Source organism: Vombatus ursinus, unplaced genomic scaffold, assembly GCF_900497805.2.
Source record: "Vombatus ursinus unplaced genomic scaffold, bare-nosed wombat genome assembly UNPS02014818.1, whole genome shotgun sequence".
In the NCBI taxonomy this organism is placed as follows: Eukaryota; Metazoa; Chordata; class Mammalia; order Diprotodontia; family Vombatidae; genus Vombatus; species Vombatus ursinus.
This window is the reverse complement of record NW_020954596.1, coordinates 51,324,598-51,343,108: the sequence shown is the minus strand read 5'-3', so window position 1 is coordinate 51,343,108 and position 18,511 is coordinate 51,324,598. Positions and strand designations below refer to the sequence as shown.

General features: G+C 33.8%; 1 protein-coding gene across 4 annotated transcripts in view; it reads left to right on the top strand.

The window, feature by feature from the left end:
* Positions 1-18,511, top strand: part of ATP8A1 (ATPase phospholipid transporting 8A1) — a 287,178-nt gene that overhangs the window by 222,452 nt on the left and 46,215 nt on the right. For all 4 annotated transcript variants that reach the window (XM_027836226.1, XM_027836225.1, XM_027836228.1 and 1 more), the window contains 5 exons: positions 3,740-3,814; positions 3,939-4,061; positions 7,815-7,893; positions 12,566-12,627; positions 13,792-13,848. In XM_027836226.1, the coding sequence (XP_027692027.1) occupies positions 3,740-3,814; positions 3,939-4,061; positions 7,815-7,893; positions 12,566-12,627; positions 13,792-13,848 (396 nt within the window). The remainder of the gene's footprint in view (positions 1-3,739; positions 3,815-3,938; positions 4,062-7,814; positions 7,894-12,565; positions 12,628-13,791; positions 13,849-18,511) is intronic.

Sequence of the window (18,511 nt, the reverse complement as noted above, 5' to 3'; positions counted from 1 at the left end):
TGTCTCTTAATGGATTTCTCTTATGAAACTCCTGGTAGAGGTCATGGAATGTGTGGAGTATAACTACTACCAACAATAAATCAGTTTACAAAAATATAATTTAACAAAATTAAGGATGAGAATCAAGGCTGGATCCTTTATATTGGTCTAGATTATTTGACATTAAACAATTAAGTGACTACAATTTGGGGACTAATGGAGGGAAAAGGAAATATTTTTAACCTAAATTAATGATAACTAGGTTTGAATGGCCTGTTGTATACTCCGGAGGGTACGCGATTCAGAGCTGGTTAGTCTTCAATTTTATTTGGCTTTGAATTTGAAAGTTCATCATGAGAGATTTAATACTTTAATACTTATCAAATTCTTTACACTCTAAAAAGGAAACAGGTTATAAACCTCGGGGAAATCTCATTTTTAGGTATTTTTCTTTTAGAACTTCATGGAAATGTATTTTAAAGAAATGTAATTCAGCTATCTTGGAAACAAGTTGACCTTTTAAATCAATTCCCAGATACCCAACTTTTGCCAGCTAAAACAAGTTCTGCAGATGTTAATGGCTCATGTCAATACTGTGAATGAATAGACCAAAAATACATCATTGAATGTCCCCAGTGAGGACAACTGCCAGTCTTGAATCTTTTCTTTCAGTTTTTTGTGCTGATCAGGCGTGGGAGCAGAGAACTCATTGACTATTTGTAAGCTGCTGTTTAATATGCAGAAATGCTACATCAGGAACATGTCTGTGGGGCTTTTGCTGCCACGCCTCTGCTGTGCCTTGGAATTTAGAAAATAATACAGAGAGAGGCAGGTCTGAAGTTTCTTTGCTAATAAAGAAATTGTCTTGAGCGGTAGGGATAACTTGCAAAATCACTTTCATAACCATCTTTTCTTATATCCTTTCCATCTTCCTCTTTATTTTGGTGGGAGGGAATATTGGAGAGAAGGGTATGGATGGACAGGTAGTTTGTTATCATAATCTATTCTGCTCCTTTAAATTGAAATCAAATATCCAGATCTCGTTTTCATGAGTCTCAATATAAAGTAGCTGCAAATAACAACTACAAACCAGCACTCATATGTTCATTCAAGTTACTGGCCCTCTTTGGAGAGAGTGTTTGCTGTAAATAACGTAGAATCCCTCAGAGTAGTCATGTTCTCATTCGAAATTCCTTGGTTTTGGTTCAGCTCAAGACAAAACTTTAATGTTTTTATGTGAAGTTAGGCATTCTTTTACTTAGTATCAGATTATTCCTTAATCTATCTTAATGTTATGATCCTGAATAGCATAATATTCACAAGATTAAAAATAACAAAAAGATGACTTTGCAGGGCTGAAATACCACTTACATTAAAGAAAAAGAATTTTTTGCTGATGCAAAATGTCCTAACTTACAGATAACTAATAACAATGGTGTTACATGAAAATTTTTATTTACATATCATTTTATACTTTTATTTACTAAACTCCAAAATGATTCTGGTTTAAAATATTAAAAGGCTTTTTTAGAAGGCAGTGAATTCATTTCACAGTAACTTTTAGTAGGTAAAATAATAAAGGTAAGAATGTGTTGATACTACCAATTTAAGTATCTCAACACTTCTACTACAAGGCACTAGATGATGCATTTTAAATTGTAATTAATATGTAGTGTGAACTTAGATGTGTTAGTTTAATTTGAAAGTTGAAACTTATTTTAAAGTTTAAAATTATTAAAGTAATGATAATGATTTATGCATAATTCTGTAGTTTGTTTTGTTGAAGTTTTTCTCATTTTCTGTTTATACTACCTTTTTGATCCATACTGATATTTTTGTATAAACAAGAAGATGCTATTCACATTTCCAATGTTTTCTTTCTCTCCAACACCCCCAAAAATTGATACTGCATATTTCTCATGCAATATTAAAGATATCATGTGCACTTGTAAAGAAAAACCTCAAGTTAAATTATGTCCGTTTAGTGAATTTGGTATGCAAAGACATCAGTTCTCTTCACACCACAAGAGCTTGGAAAGATTCCCCATAGTCTACTGAGACTATAATTGAAAGTTTGTTTTTTTAAAGTCCTTGTATATATTTCCATGATACTCAAAGAACTCTGAAAGAGCTTCTTAGTATGTATTAATACAATAGGCTGTAGTGGCTTTGAAGGGGGACCATTACTGTCACAGTGGGTATCACAAATATGTATTTACATAATCCACATTTGCAAAAGGCCAAATGTGCAACACAATAGACAGCATTAAAGTCTGTCTCATCAATTTGCGTATACTTATACAAAAAAAAATGTTTTTTTAAAGCACAACCCTGAGGAATAATCTTAGCTCAAGTGGAAATGCCAAGATATTTCAAGTTTGCATGGGCAACTTCTCCAATTCCCATTATGGGCACACTGTTCAGAGTTTTTAGACAAATAAATGACATGCACAGTTACGATCTCGGCTTCAGCTTTGAAAGTACATGGTTTGGTTTGGTTTGGTTTTTTTTGTCCATTTATGTCACAGTCCCAAAATAATTTGGACTTATTTTGTGTGTGTGTTGTCTTTTCCATCTCACGAGGGCAACATTTGTTTTCATACATGTTCACTCATTCCCTCACATGATAAAAAGGAGGAAGAGCAGCTTGTGCACAAGAGTTCTTCGTCTGGAGGCCAGCCTGGGCACATATTGATAAATGGTGAATTTGTAGCAATTCATGCTTCCATAATGAGGTTAAATGAAACGTGAAGTGTAGCAAAGTCTCTGCAACACTGATTCTAAAATTCACTTGACCAGCATGTCAGGCCAGCTTTCTTTTAACAGGTTTTGGTTTTGTTTTTTATGTAATCTTATTGCTGAGCCAACCTCTCTACTGTTTCAGATAAAGTTGATTTTAAATTATATTCCTACTCTATTTTCACTGTTGTAAGAAAGCATTTATGAACATAGAACACTATTTAACGCCTTCCTGTTTTAAAAAAATTAACTTCTTCTTTTTCACTATATAATTTTTTTTTCCATTTGACTTGAATATTTTGAAGGGAAAATTTTCATTTTTTTTCTGCTTTAGACATCAACATCCCAAAGTCAGTGATCCAAGTTAGAGGATAATTACAAATTTCAGTGCTGCTAGGAGAACATTATGCCCTAGCATCTAAGATGAATTTTTCTTACTAAAGTATGAAATTTTAGTTTAAAAAAAAGTTAAGAACTTGAGTTTTAATTCTGTATTCTGATTTATAATTTTCTAAAAGTTTGTGTTAATGTATAAAAATTTTGTGAAGTGTAATTTCATCACTACAAAAAGTGTGGGGCATGTTATTAAAATAAATTAACACAAGGTACCTGAAGTACCTAAAAACCTCTTATGAATATACATATATGCATATGTATTTCTACATATACTTAAATTTTAGAGTACCTTTTAGAAACAAGTTTTTATTTTATTTAAATTTATTTTAAAAAGCCAATATTGAGGTTATCAGTACAAAATTATTTCTTACCCATCTGTACACAACATAATATCAGGCTGTAGTCAACAGAACTAATTAGGTTAGACAAATGTTGACCTAAATAGCAAATGCCTTCTGAATGCATTCATTTAAGCAGAAAGATAAAGTCATAATAGAAATACTATTTTGAAATCTAGTTGAGAAGAGCTATAAAATTTTAAATATAATCTCAGTGGCCTTATGTAAGGTATCTTAAATATCTAACCAACTGACAAATGTATATTTTTATGTTTTGTCTTTTTCAGATCTGGTTTGCCTTTGTAAATGGCTTTTCTGGACAAATTCTCTTTGAACGCTGGTGTATAGGCCTTTACAATGTGGTAAGCTTGCTATGTAGGCTGCTTACAATTGCTATTAACTTGTGATGAATATTTCTTCATTTGGCTGCTTGCTAATGATGTCTCACACTTAAAACTTTAAAAACTTATGTTTTGTCTGGCTTAGATGTTTACAGCAATGCCTCCACTTACTCTTGGGATATTTGAGAGATCTTGTCGAAAAGAGAATATGCTGAAGTATCCGGAATTATACAAAACTTCTCAGAATGCATTGGATTTCAACACAAAGGTAGGGGGAAAATTCAATTGGGCTCATGATACAATTTGTTTTATGATTCAGATAATATCTAGATTCCCATTTGGTATACGCCTTCAAAGGATGAGATTACTCTTAGAGTAATAATAAGTTACCTTTCATGATGATTGTAAGTCATATAAATATACATACATGTGTGTACACACTTATGTGCACATATACATGTATATATACAGATATATTGCATGCATGTGTATATGCATGTGTGTATATGTACATACACACACACACACACACACACATATGTATTTAAGATAATACATTGGCAGGGTTTTTTGGGTTTTTTTTAAAGTACAACTGCTACCCAACAGTGTTTGGTTTTTACTAGCTGGTAATGAAGCTGTCTTGGGTAGTCAGAAGTGATTGTCCCCTTGGTCTTCTGGTCTTGTATTCTTGCGACATTGTGTGGAAATGGATTACTGACCTCTGTGGAAAAGTGAAGCAAAGGACAATGAGGGCTGTCATTATGTTTGTAGGGGGTGGAGCTTTCTATCATTCTCCATTAATTTTGGGTCATACAAAATTATGTCATTTTAATTTTAATTTCAGGTCATATTTATGGCTTTAAATATTTGACTTTGAGGAAGAACAAAGAGATAATGACATTCAACTTTTCCAAGCTACAAAAGTAGATGTTAAATTAGATAGAGGACATGAACTAGACCAGAGATGTCATTGATATAGGTTGCTCCCATATGAGGAAACTAATTCTGCCATTGCAGGTCATTTCTCACCTTCAACTGACAGCCTCAGAGTATTGCCTAGAACCCTGAGAGATTAAGGGACCCATTCAGAGTCATACAGCCAGTGTCCAGGCCAGACTGAGCCCTTCCTGTCTGTAAGACCATTGCTTTATCCATTCTACCATGTTGTCTGCCTGTGAAATTAGCATATGTGCAATATTACAGTCTATAATCACATGTTGGAGTTTTTGCACTATGTCATACAGGAAGCACAAACTTTTGCTCTCTCTTCAGATAACAAAGTTCTTGAGTGCTAGTTATTTGCCTAGTTCTAGCCTAGATACTGTTCTCATCTTTCAAAATTATAGGCTTCATGACTTGCTGCCTTGTTCTCTTCTCTAAGTGTTTTATATTCATCATTACCTTCATCAGTGTTGGTTTTCCCTCCCCACATATGTAGGTTCCATAGAGATGGGAAAAGAATATATGCTATAAAAAAAAAAGATCATGTCCTATTGAAATTTTAACATTTATGAGTTTAGTCATTATTATCATTACAGATACACTGAATTTTGTGAATTCTTACAAAGTTATTGCATGTGTAATTTAGTGTACTTTTAATTTATCTCTTGATTTTATAGCTACTTCTATGTATGTGTGTATTTAAACGTGATCCTAGTGATTAGTGAGATCTGCCAATATAAGTGGTGCCTGTCTTTTCACCAACCATGTGATACTTTTCAGCATTGTCTAATTCAGGGAGGTCTCCGAAAAATAAATGTCATGATGTTTCTAATATCACACAACAAACAGTGCTATGGACTAAAGGGAAAAGGAATCATAGTTTACATGCCACTAGATAAGGATCAGATGTAGCACATTTTATTTTTTTCTTTTTCCAAATATTTTATTTTTCCAATTACGTGTAAAATTTTTTAACATTTGTTTTTTTTTTTAAATTGTGAGTTCCAAATTCCTTCCTCCCTCCTTTCCCTCTCCCCTTCCTTCCCCCATCATTGAGAAGGAAACCAATTTGATATAGGTTATATATGAGATGCAACACATTTTAAAACAGCATATAAATATATCATGGATTTCTTTTATATCCAACTACCGGATTGTCAATTATATTTTTCCACATTTCCATTATTACTTGCTTCAAAGACAAAATTGTGACTCTCTTTTGGTGATAACATATAAATATTAGAAAGATTTCTATATTCTAATTTCCTCCACTGGCAAAATTAGGAATTGGCTTCGTATAGTAAAGAAAAGCTAAAATCAGATTATTTGTAGATATTCCATATATCAGATTGGTGACTAAATAAATAATATACCAACTTGCCCTATATTTGGTTGTAAGTAATTAGTTTTTTAAACAAGCAATGAAATAAAGCATGCCTTTTTGTGTGCTTCACAATATTACTTAGCAACGTAAGTATTTGCAAAACTTTACAATATTATATGAGAAATGTAAAAACTACATTGGCTTAATTAATTTCATATATTTATCTTTGTTTAAGTACTAAGAAAGGATCTAGAATATTTAATAGCAGATAGTTGGAATTTAAGAGACTCACTTTTGGGGAAATTCTCTTCTTTATCTTTTCTTAGAACAAAAATAACTGATATTTGTAAATCCCCAAAAAATACAAGTCAACTAAATCATTTATATTATTGACACATCTCTTTAAATAGCAAATATGTTTTTAGTTTTAGACCTTGCTACCCACTTTTGTCTCATTTTATTTTGTAGGATATAAAATTTTCTATTGATTTCAGTGAAAATTCTGCGATTAAATTCCATATAAGTGTTTGAAAATTCAGAGACAAATGGCTACAAAATACATAGTTGTATAAACAGCAGTTGATGGGGGTCCTGAGTGTGGGAGCATTGTTGCCTTGAATGATGATGCATACGTTTGTTATGGTAAAAAGGGTCACAGGTTATGAGGTCATGACAGAGGTTAAAGGATTAGCATGTGACAATAAGTATCGGTCAGGAAAATGGAAAAGTAGAACTAATTTTTCTTGCACCCACCTGTGCTTTCTGTCAAATAAAACTTGTGGTAATGACATAGCGAGGAGAAGAGACAAAGGTTAATGAGTAACACAAGTTCAAATGTGTAATGTATTGGAGCGTAAATTGGATCATACAATCCAGTATAGTTGAGTAAGCTAACAAAGGATGTTGAGATCACAGTGGAAAATTTTGGGAGGCAGGCAACTTAATTTCTGTTGTTTGAACAGCTTAAAACTATTAATACATGCCAATTTTATACAACAAAAGTTACATTTGCAAGAAGCACTTTTAAATAAGAAAAGTTAATTACCATTCAGAAGGCTACAAGAGTTCCAAATCGTTTTTCTATAACTTTCTTTCACACATCCATTCCAAAGAAAGCACCAGTGATGGTTGTGTGATGGTGTTTAGAATGCAATTGCTTTAAGTAGGTTATTTGACTTTTATGAAATGTTAATATCTATGACTTGCGGCATTCCACTTAACATTTGACAGGTGTTAAGAAAAAATTTAGGAAGTCTTTTGAATAAGATCGTACAACTTTATATTCAATTTTTTTAGTTCAAAATTTTATACTGATCTTTTTAAACATAGAGCATTTTGTGTTTGTTATGAATCCTTACCTCTAACCTTGCATGGGAAGATTAAATGAATCTCAAAGGTATATGTTCTCTTGGAAATATGGAAATAATTCTCATGCAAAGAATTTGGTCTGTTTTAATTTTAAATTTTATTTGTCTTTATTCAACAAGTATCAAACTTGGTATATTCTTTCAAGGTTTTCAAAAAAAGAGAAAAAGATTAAAAGTGAAACTGAATAAACACTTTTGGAAACATAAAAATAAATAAATGACCCATGAAGGGCTAAGAGGCAAAAAGTGTCTGTCACTTCTATTAGTTCACAGTGGTGGCCTGACAGAAACACATTTTGTGAATCTAGCCCACAGATAAAAAGAAAGGTCAGAGTTCATAGAGCTAGTTTATCGCAAATGGTTCTCATGGATTTTTGTTTTCCCTTAGGTTTTCTGGGTTCATTGTTTAAATGGCCTCTTCCACTCAGTTATTCTGTTTTGGTTTCCACTAAAAGCCCTCCAGTATGGTAAGTAGAAGGGATATGAATGTTAAGAGATGCCTTTTTACTTTAAAAAAAAAATAACTCTATGTCAATATGTGTTAAAGTTACTGCAGTATCTTATTTTGCTATATTTTTCTTGACCTAAAGTAATGTATATATTTTAAAATTGCATACACATTAAATTTTCTTATTATTCTTTTGACTTCAAAGGGGTTTTAATGTATGCAAAAGCTCAGCTTTTCATGTTTTTGAAACTTAAAGAGAGTTAAATGAATTTCACTTCTTTTAATTCAAAAGGTTTTTAATGCTATGTCTATATGATGTATGGTTGAATGCTTATTTGCATTCCATTTGTTCTGTATCTACACGACTTTTGTGAGGCTGTAAACACTAAGAAAATATGGCATTGTTTTGTTACTGTTGCATTAATATATGCTTTGAGTAAGATTTCTTTAATTTGAAATTATTGGGTTATCCTTTGGTCTAAGACCTTTTGCTGCCTCTTTTTTTTAAGGGCGTGATTTTATTTTGTCTTTGTTGACAGAATTGTAGTACAGTTCATTCACCCATAAAAGTAAATACACAGGCATTTCTGAATGGAGCTCTCCAGGAATGCAATAGGTTATGCTGGCATCTCTGTGGCAGGCTTTTTATGTTGGGAATCTTGGGAGGGATGCTAATTTATTAGAGCCTCTGTTTATATGAAGTAAATAAGTATGCATATTATATACTTCAAAACTAAGGATTCAGAAATACTATATTAACATTAGCAACCCTTCATCATCTATAACTGTATTTTATCTGCTTAATAAGTTACCTGTAGAATCTCAGGGAATTAATCTGAACTGTCTCTGGGTCTATCCCAAAGTCACAAATAAACAGTTTTGAATTACTGATTGTTTTCACTGTATTTGCTCTTCCTTCTGATAGTGTGACTTACATAGATTTGTTTATACAAAGTCATCAGCCTTCATAGCATCCTTGTTGGTCGGTTGAAAATGTTTCTACCCACTCCTTTGTATTGATTTTAATACTTAGAATTTAGGGATATCAAGTAAGTAAAGCAGGTGAAAAATCTCTCTTTGTCTATGGTTTCCTGCCTCTTAATCAGCTTTGTTACTTAACATTAAACTACCATCAGTTTTTCAATAGTAAATCAGCTTTTTTCTCTTTTCAATACCTTCTTGTGTGTCTTGTTTAGTGAACTCTGGGTTTCCCTTCTGTTCTGAAAGGGGTAGGAAATAGGAAAGTGAACTAGACAATGACAATCTGAAAAAACAATCAAATGACATACACATCTGAATTTATTTTTTGCTCCCAACTCCATCCAATCTAGGAGGTTACACCTCCTAGATTGTGTCTCTTACCTATGCATGGGGTTCAGTTGGAAGGGATGGTCAGGCAACCAACCAATGGTTAATATCCTCCTGTCATCTCTGTTTCCCTTACAATCCATACTGTTGTTCTTTTAATAAATTAAAACAGAACACAGAGAAACTATAGCTAAATGGAAGGAGTGTATGCAGGTTACAGTTGAAAAGGCAAATAAAGGAGCTTTTTCATTATGATCCCAGAGGCAAAGAGAAACCTAATTTTTTTAGATACGTTACCTAGAAGTGCTCATGATGAACTTACACAAATATAATACCATGATAGTAAATGTAGGTAGTATGACAACATACATTCCAGGGGATGAAGAAGCCAAAAAGTCCTCTAAAGGCTTTAACAAGATCCTGCAAACCAAATGAACATATAATTTGACAGTATTGAGAAAGTTTGCTCAAGGAAGGACAGAGTTAGTGGAAAATATGGGTGGGGATCAAGAAATGAAGAAGCCAAAGGGCAGAAGTCTCATGCATTAAGAGCTTGAATATTTTCTTCCAGAAGATGATTAGAACTAACTTTTTCTCAGTGTTTGATGTGAAGTATTTGGCATGTCAAAACTTTGACATTCAGAACAAGCTTTTATTGATCAACTTCTCTATAGCTAGATACAAGGGATTCAGAGAGAAAAACAAAAATAGCTGGTGTCCTTTGGGACCTTACATTAGATTGTTCTTTTTTTTTTTAAGGCAATTAGGGTTAAATGACTTGCCCAGGGTCACACAGCTAGTAAGTGGTAAGTGTTTGGTCTGAGGCCGGATTTGAACTCGGGTCCTCCTGTCTTCAGGGCTGATACTCTATCCACTGCACCACCTAGCTGCCCCCAGATTGTTCTTTTTTTTAAAAAATAGATGACAATCAGAAGCCACTGGGTGTGTCAGTGAATGAAAAATGAAAGCATCATAGAAATGAATGAAATTCATTAACAGGAAACTATTCAATGGAGACAAAGCAGTCATTTTAGAATCAGTTGTTTATACAGTGAAAATCATTGTCTGGATTGAGACAATGGAAAATACCAAATTAGAAGATAGTGCACTCCTCCTCTCTAGACTCTCTCTGGGCTGGGGCTTGTGCTCCCCTACCTGTATTTGTCCTGGAAAGGAGGTGAGGGGCCAAGGAGGAACAGTTCTGAGATGGTCATACTACTTAACTCACAGGTTTCTAAGGGTCACCCTGGTATGGGGAAGCTATGCCCCCACTACACACAACAGATTAGGCAAGATAATACCATTAACTCTTAGACGAGAAACATTTACTACACAAAATGCAAAGTTAAGGATAATCAAAACAGTCAATCTCTATGGGTTACAGACTCTTACCAATGCACACAATGTCAGTACAGAAGCTTAGATACAAACTCCCAAAAACCTAGTAAGCAGGCACGTAAGTAGGATAACTCATTTGCCAGGGACGAGTCATGCCTCTGAACTGAAGGTTTTAGAGTCCTTTATCATCTTAACGAATCATTTGTATCAAAAGTCACCTGCTAGGCTAAGTCACCTCTCCTCTAGTTACTCCAAGGGAGATGTTCCTTGACTAGACTCTAAAATCTGTATCATATTCTTTCAGCAAAGGCATACCTGGGATCTTCAAAGGTGTTCGTGTCTACTTTCTTGAATGGGCTCTGAAGGGATTCCCTGTCTCAAACCATAGGTGGCAATAAAGGTCAGGACGGACACACCTCTGAGGAGCCTCCCCTCTCTCTGACCTTAGGTGGAAGTAAAGCATAAGGCAGACAAGACTTTGCTTCTCCCAGAGAGCTCACCTCTCAACTACAGATTCAAAATTCTGGCTTCCTCTATTCAGTACAGTGAGGGGAGGTAGGGAGAAGGCAGGATCTAAGTTCTTCTCTCAACTCTTAGGCTGTCTTTCTTTGAGACATCCACTCAAGCTGATCTCCTTTTGAGCAGCATAGGGTTCGAATTAGTTCTAAGCCCTACACTCAGCTGGGCTTGGCTGATTTCAGGATGTGAGGGGCAGTATACCTTCCCCTGCTTTGCTTCTTTAGTCACTGATTGATTCCTGCCTCAAAGCAAGGTCTCTGTATTTGAAGTGACATACCTCTGTTATAGGGTAAGAAATCAAAATTCCTATTTCTGTGAGACACAGCATAAATAGGCCACATACAATTATACTACTCTCCCTAAAAGTTATGAGGATTTCCTAGATATCAACTTCAAAATCTTAATTCCAAAATGTTCCAAAATAATATTTTCAAATACAATAATAGTTCCAAAAAAGAGTTGCTAGGAAATAAGAAACTTTGGCTATCTTTGACTTTAGTAAGCACTTTTTTTCCCCGAGAACTTGTTTTTTCCCAAATAACTGTCATTGTTTTTGTCTCTTTCATAAGCAAAATGTCCAAATAAAGAAAGGCACCTTACAGAAGAAAAGGATGAGATGAGGAAACACTTATAATTACCACAATTTGAACCTGACCTGATTATACAGGCTATCAACAGTGAAAAATAACAAAATTAAACATATTGAATCTTAGAAAAGTCTCCACCAGTGAGAAACAATCAGCAAACCAAGGAAACTAAAAGATCCCAGAATCCGCTTCAGCAAAACAGCACAATTTCCTCACCAAGTAGAGTGACATGATAGCCAAAATCATTTGAGAATTTAAGTTCATTTATAAAACATTATGGAGGGTATGGGTGAACTTAGATCATTACACTTATCTCACAAAACAATAAAAAGCATTTGAGAAAATAAACCCTTCGGAGACTTTGGCACAAGGGCCCAGAGCACATGCCGTCATAACTATCAGCCTGAACCATTATAGTAGTTATCTTAATTGCCTCCTGTTCATCTTTCATATCAATGATATATTAATGCATAGGAATTTCTGCCTGGTCAGAAATATGGCCACTTTGATCAAATTAAGTCCATTGAGTACACATATCTTGAATCTGATTGCTCACTTACGTTTGCTTTTCCATTGGTGTACATAATTTAATGGGTCCAGAAGCATACTAGCAATAAGTTCAAATTTGGAGATTAGTAATGGTGAGTTAATTAGACATTAGCCCATATATCTAACATTATTTACCACATGTATATCTGTCTACCTCTTGTTGAGTATAATATGAGATATTTATTGTAAAGTCTATAAGCCTAATGACTATACCTTCTCTAAAGTTTCTCCCACAGTGTGTAACACAGTATCTTCCTGCAGATAGTATGTACTTAATAAATTTGGCTATACACATAATTGTAATATTCTTATATTAGTATATGTTCTGAGGAATAAAAAAGTGTTGAAAAAAGTAAAAATTGCTTTTTAAAAAAAATTATTTTCTTTCAGGTACCGTATTTGGAAATGGAAAAACTTCTGATTATTTGTTCTTGGGAAATGTTGTTTACACTGTGAGTCTAAACATTTTTGTTCCTTTTTATAAATAAAAACATTTCTTTATTCTTTATCCACCTAATTTTTATTTTTAAATGTATAAATTTTAAAAATAAATGTATAAATTCATGATTTTTGTTAGGTCTTCAAGTCACTGGGATTTTTAAAAATAAAATTGTTATATTTTGAATTTTAATAAATTAACATTCTTTTAAACAATAACAAATATTTTATAGTTCCTTACGATTTATGCAGTACTTTAAGATTTTTATACCACTTGAATGATTACAAAGGACTTTTTCCACAATTAAGCTAGGTGCTGGAAGAAAGAGAATGTTGAATATAGGGTCCAAGGACCTGGGTTTGAATGCAGCCCCTCCTACCTACTGCCTTTGTGACTTCAAGCAAGCCATTTAGCCTCATTAGGCCTGTTTCATCTACAAAATATATCTTTGAAGTTCCTTCCGATTCTAAATCTGTGATTCTTTGAGACTTTTTGAGGAGAAAGTTTTATAAGTAGTGTCATACTCATCTTATGTAGGGGGAAGCTAAGTTTGAGAGAAGGTTGTGATTTATCCACGGTCATATGACTAGAAAAGGAGACATTTAGGATTTGAATGCAGATCTCTCCAGATTTCATGCCCAATGCCTTTTCTATTAAACCAAGTTGCCTTTCAAATACAAAATAATAATATGAATTCTCTACTGTTACACAATTTTTAGATCTTTAAAAAAATCTTACTCTAACTTTAGCTTCCCTAAAGTCTTATTCTAATACCTAACTGTGGCATGGAGGTATACTTCCATAACTAAAATGGTGCCAACAAAAGCCATGGCAGGTGTTTTCACTAGCATTGCTTTGGGTCTGAGTCTGGACATTTATTGTATGATAGATCTTTTGTCTAAGGACAAACCTAGAAAAATTCTGAGAGTTTGCTGTGATGCAATGAATTTGGTCAAGTCACTTATAAGACCTTTTGCTTCCTCACGTTTAAAATTAAGGGGTTGGATAAAATGAGCTCTAGGATCCTATTCAGCTTTAAAATCTATAAGATGAGTGACAAGTAACCAGCTGTTCCTATGATGAACTGAATAATAGCTAGCATTTTGAAAATTTTTTATTATATCATAAAACAGTCATGGCAGTGAAATGAAATAACCAGTTTAACTTTTTGTTTTAGTTTGTAGTGATCACTGTGTGTTTGAAAGCTGGATTGGAGACATCATATTGGACTTTGGTAAGGACATTTTACATTAAGACAAAAAGCTGTATGCACTTTATGGTATGTGTTGATAGCTACCATTTTTTCTTTTTCATTTCTAATTATGTGATTTCCAAAAACATAAAGTGTCCTTATATTAAAGAATGATGGGAAAATGTAGTTATAATGTGCACATGCAGAAATGTCTATATTGTCCAGCATAATTCATTCAACAAACATTTATTCAACATGAGCTATGTGCTACTGGCTGAGGGAAATACCAAGTTTAGATAAAAATTAAGAACCAGATATTCCAAATATGTGAATTTTCCAGATAATAGAGGCTCACACACCTATGGATCCAAATTTTTACTCATTTGTTATAAAATATGTTCCTAAAAAATATATATTACTGTCTTTTTAAACAGAATGCTCAAAAAGAACCCTTTCTTAATGAATTAGTCAACAATTTGAACTTTGATCACTGTACTATTACACTGATGCCCTTAGGGATATTAAAAGTATCTGTGGGGCTGTTTGCTGAACTATCTAAATCGTTGTACCACTGAAGTTTCTTGCTTTTTAATAGTTTTTCTTTTTTTCCTCTTGATTAGCAATCATTTCTCAATTATGTCTGGTTCTTCACTACCTCTACCCTGCTACATTATTTTATATGCAGTTTTATTGATAAGGATTTGAACATGATCCCTTCCCTTTTCAATTGAGTAAAGCTCATAGGCCTCGTCGTAATTATTTTCTTTAGTGCACAGAGGTCCCTTCTGCTTACCTAAGAGTTCATTGTCAGTGTGGAGCTTGCTAAAAATCTGAACTCCATGTAAATACATATGCCTGGGGGAAATGATACATTTTTAAAATAGCAATAATTTTATATAATTGTCTTAAGACTAGACCTGTTGTTTGATATAGGGAAATCTTCGTGACAAAACTTCTACCAATTCCTATTGGCATCTGCTCTTCAATTAAGTTTTCTGCAGTACATAGAGAGTATGTAATTTTTCAAAGATGATAGCAACAATGTGACAGGGCCAGGCTTTGAACCCAGGTCTTCATTACTCTGATATCAGCTCTCTATCCATTATGCCATGCTTGTCTCTACAAATATGCCTTTCCTAATAATTGTGTGTACGTTTGTTATGTAGGGAAAATCAAAAGTTATTTCTGAAGCATTTTAGGGTCATAGGATTTATAATTGAAAATAATCTTGGGGATTACCTGGTCCAGCTCCCTCTTTTGACAAAAATGGAAATTGAGGCCAAGAGAAATTAGGAGATTTGTTCAGGATCAGATGGGCATTAAATGGCAGGTTCAGCATTAAAACCCAGGTCTTCTGGTTCAAATCCATTGTACTTTCCATTGAACCCCATGGCAATCATCATTCTTGCATTACTGCTCTCAAACACTGTATATAACAACGGCAGGTCAGGTCACAGAATTTAAGCATGGTAGAGGACCTCAGAGACCATCCATTCCAACCTATACCCAGTAGAGACGGTCCCTGCTTATTATGAGTTTGCAGTCTTGAAGTTTTCTGTTATACTTTTTATTATCATCAAATTATTTATTTCTATAATTTACTGACCAGAAATACAATGTACTTATAATCTTGTTACATCACTGTTTTTCTCATGTAACAAGGTACTGTTGTATAATGGGATGTTAGATGACTGAGAGGTGGTGGAAATTTTACTTTTATAAAGACTTTTAAAACTTTGCATAAATAAGGACTAAATATCTTATCTTATATAAACAGAATGCCCATTTCAACTCTTGTTGATTATTTCTGACCAATGACAACATTTCATTATCATTAATATCTATAATAAATACTTTTATTCATTTTTAGTTCCAAGTAATCTTCTTTTCAATGCATTTTTTCTGAAAGATTTAACAACTTTAGTTAATGACTATAGTTTCAGATCAGACATTTCATTCAAATATTAGAATTTACTCTGTATGTGATTTAGATGCTGCTTCAGAAAATATTCTTGTCTGCCATTAAATATATTTATTTCTTGAGTTTCATTCCAGTTTTAGAAAGATTAAAATATATTTGTAAAATTTAATTTCTTAGTCTCATAGTATCTGGAAAGCTTGGCACAGTGACTGGAGAGCCAGTCTTGGAGCTAAGAAGATCCAAGCTTAAATCCCACTTCTGACACATAGTGGTTATGTGATCCTGGGCAAGTTGTTGAGCTTTTTAGTACTCTGAGCAACTCGCTAAGACTGTGATTTCTAGGAAAGATACTGAACTGCACAAGTAGACAGTTTCTCATACCAATGAAGTCACACATATAGTTCTTATGCTTAATTTCCTTTTTAATCAGATAATTCACTTCACTTACAAAAACTTCAAAGTTAGGTTAAAATCATCTCCTGCAGTATCTCTTAATTGATTTTTTTTCAATTTGTATCTATTTTAAAACATACAATATGGATTACATTGGTCACACATTTTTAAATAGCATACCTATAATAATGAAGATAATTATGATGAGTGTCAACATCTGTAGCAAAGGATGATGAAGTAGAGAAATTATGCAAAGACAGCATCATTTAAAATAAGTGAATGTGTTCATTGATATTTAATGAGTTAAATAGAAATATAGTCATAGAAGAAGAAAGTAAAAAAATATGTTGAAAACCAGAGTTCAGGAGTAAGAAAGAGAAGATACCAAAGGGCAGAAATGTCTATTGAAAGTACCAAAGTTTGTTGTTGTTTTTTTTTTTTCCAGAAGAGTCAGAAGATGTTAGAGGTGGCAAACACTGATCGTTACAAAAATGGCATTGGCTATGTCTTATGAGACAGGAAATGACTTGTTGCTGTGATTTTTCCCTTTTATCCTCTTTGCCAATCTGATAGGTAGAACCACAAAGTGGCTTTGATTTCCATTTCTATTATTATTAGTGATTTAGAGCATTTTAATGTGATTATTGATAGCTTGGATTTCTTCTTTTTGAAAATTGCCTGTTCATGTCTTTTAACCATCTAATTGTTGGAGAATGTCTCGTAGTATTATAAATTGAATCAAGAGATAATCTTTTGGGAATTTATGAAGGGCAGGGACCAGATTGATGAGATGGTATGGGCAGGTTGTTATTTGTACAGTGGAAGGGAACATCTTCATCTCTTAAGTGTTTGAAATATTCTACTTTATGAAAATTCAAACTTTAAAATGGCTTCTCTAGCAACATTAAAGCCTCATGCCTTTCTCATACCAATGGGAAGTTACATTTTACTTTTCATAATTGATGTTCTTTTTTTTCCTTTGGGAAAAAAGAGCTTTTTCAAGTCAGTCAGTGACAGAAGAGTAAGCATTCAGGTTCCTAAAGATGTCTGGAGCAGTCATCCCCAATTTCTAAAAGCATAACTCATTGCTAAGAATTTTGGGGGGTTTTACTGCAGAAAGGGCTTTTTTTTTTTAAAGAAACAGTGATTTAAAAAAAAAGAAAGAAACAGTTCCAGTAATGTTTATATGTGCTTTTCATATTAGCCTCGCTCATGAGATTATTTTCTATAATTAAATAATTTTATTTGTGCATTACATTTAAAAAGAAAAGTTCCGTAAAACATTATTCCTACAATAGAAGTTATTCATACAATCTCCTATTATAGAATTACGTTTGAATTTATAGTGAAATTCAGAAGAATAAGCCAGAAATGCACATCAAAACCACTCTGAGATTTCACTACACATCCAAAAAATTGCCAAAGATGACAAAAGATGACAATGCTTTATACTGAAGAGGTTGCATGAGTCAAGTCAAATCAAGTTAACAAGCATTTTTTTGTGGCTGTTGTTATTGTTGTTGAATCATTTCAGTTATATACAACTCTTTGTGACTGTATTTGGGGTTTTCTTGGCAAAGATAATGGAATGGTTTGCCATTTCCTTCTCCAGCTCATTTTGCAGATGAGGAAACTGAGGCAAACAGGGTTAAATGATTTGCCCAGGGTCACACAGCTAGTAAATGTCTGAGGCTGGATTTCAGCTCAGGAAGATGAGCCTTTTATGACTCCAGGCCCAGCACTCTACCCGGTGTCCCACCTAGCTGCCCTAAGAGGCATTTAATGTGTGCCAGATATGGTTCTAAGCAGTAGTCATACACATACAAGCAAAAAGAAATGAAGTCCTTGCCTTCAAGGAACTCATATTCTAATGGGAGAGGACAACAAATAAAAGAAACCTGAAAAGGGGGAGGGAAAGGGGGAGGGGGAGAGGAAGATGGTACCTGCAGGAGTGTGGAGTGGAGTGTGATGGAAAAAGTCCAACAAATCAAGAATGGAACCTGCAAAGAATTAAAGACATAACTGGCCTGGGCACTTTCCTTTAAATACTAGTTCTGGGAAAAAACCAATCAGTCAGGGCTTGAGTTATCTTCCACATTCAGGTGGCTGCTGGAGCAGAGTGATATTCTAGGGTAAGAAGGATGCTCTGTCATAGTGGAGAAAGAAGCCCAGGGAGTCAAGAGTTGAGCCTGGAGAGGAAAGAAGGACAATAATACACTGTTGCTGGAGCTATGAAATGACCCAACCATTCTTGAAAGCAATTTGAAACTGTGTTATTGTTCTTTTAAGCAATTAAAATGGTTGTTCCCTTTGACCCTGAAATCTCACTGCTGGGTATATAAGGAGTTCAGGGACAGAAAGAAATGCCCCATATACACCCAAGTATTCCTA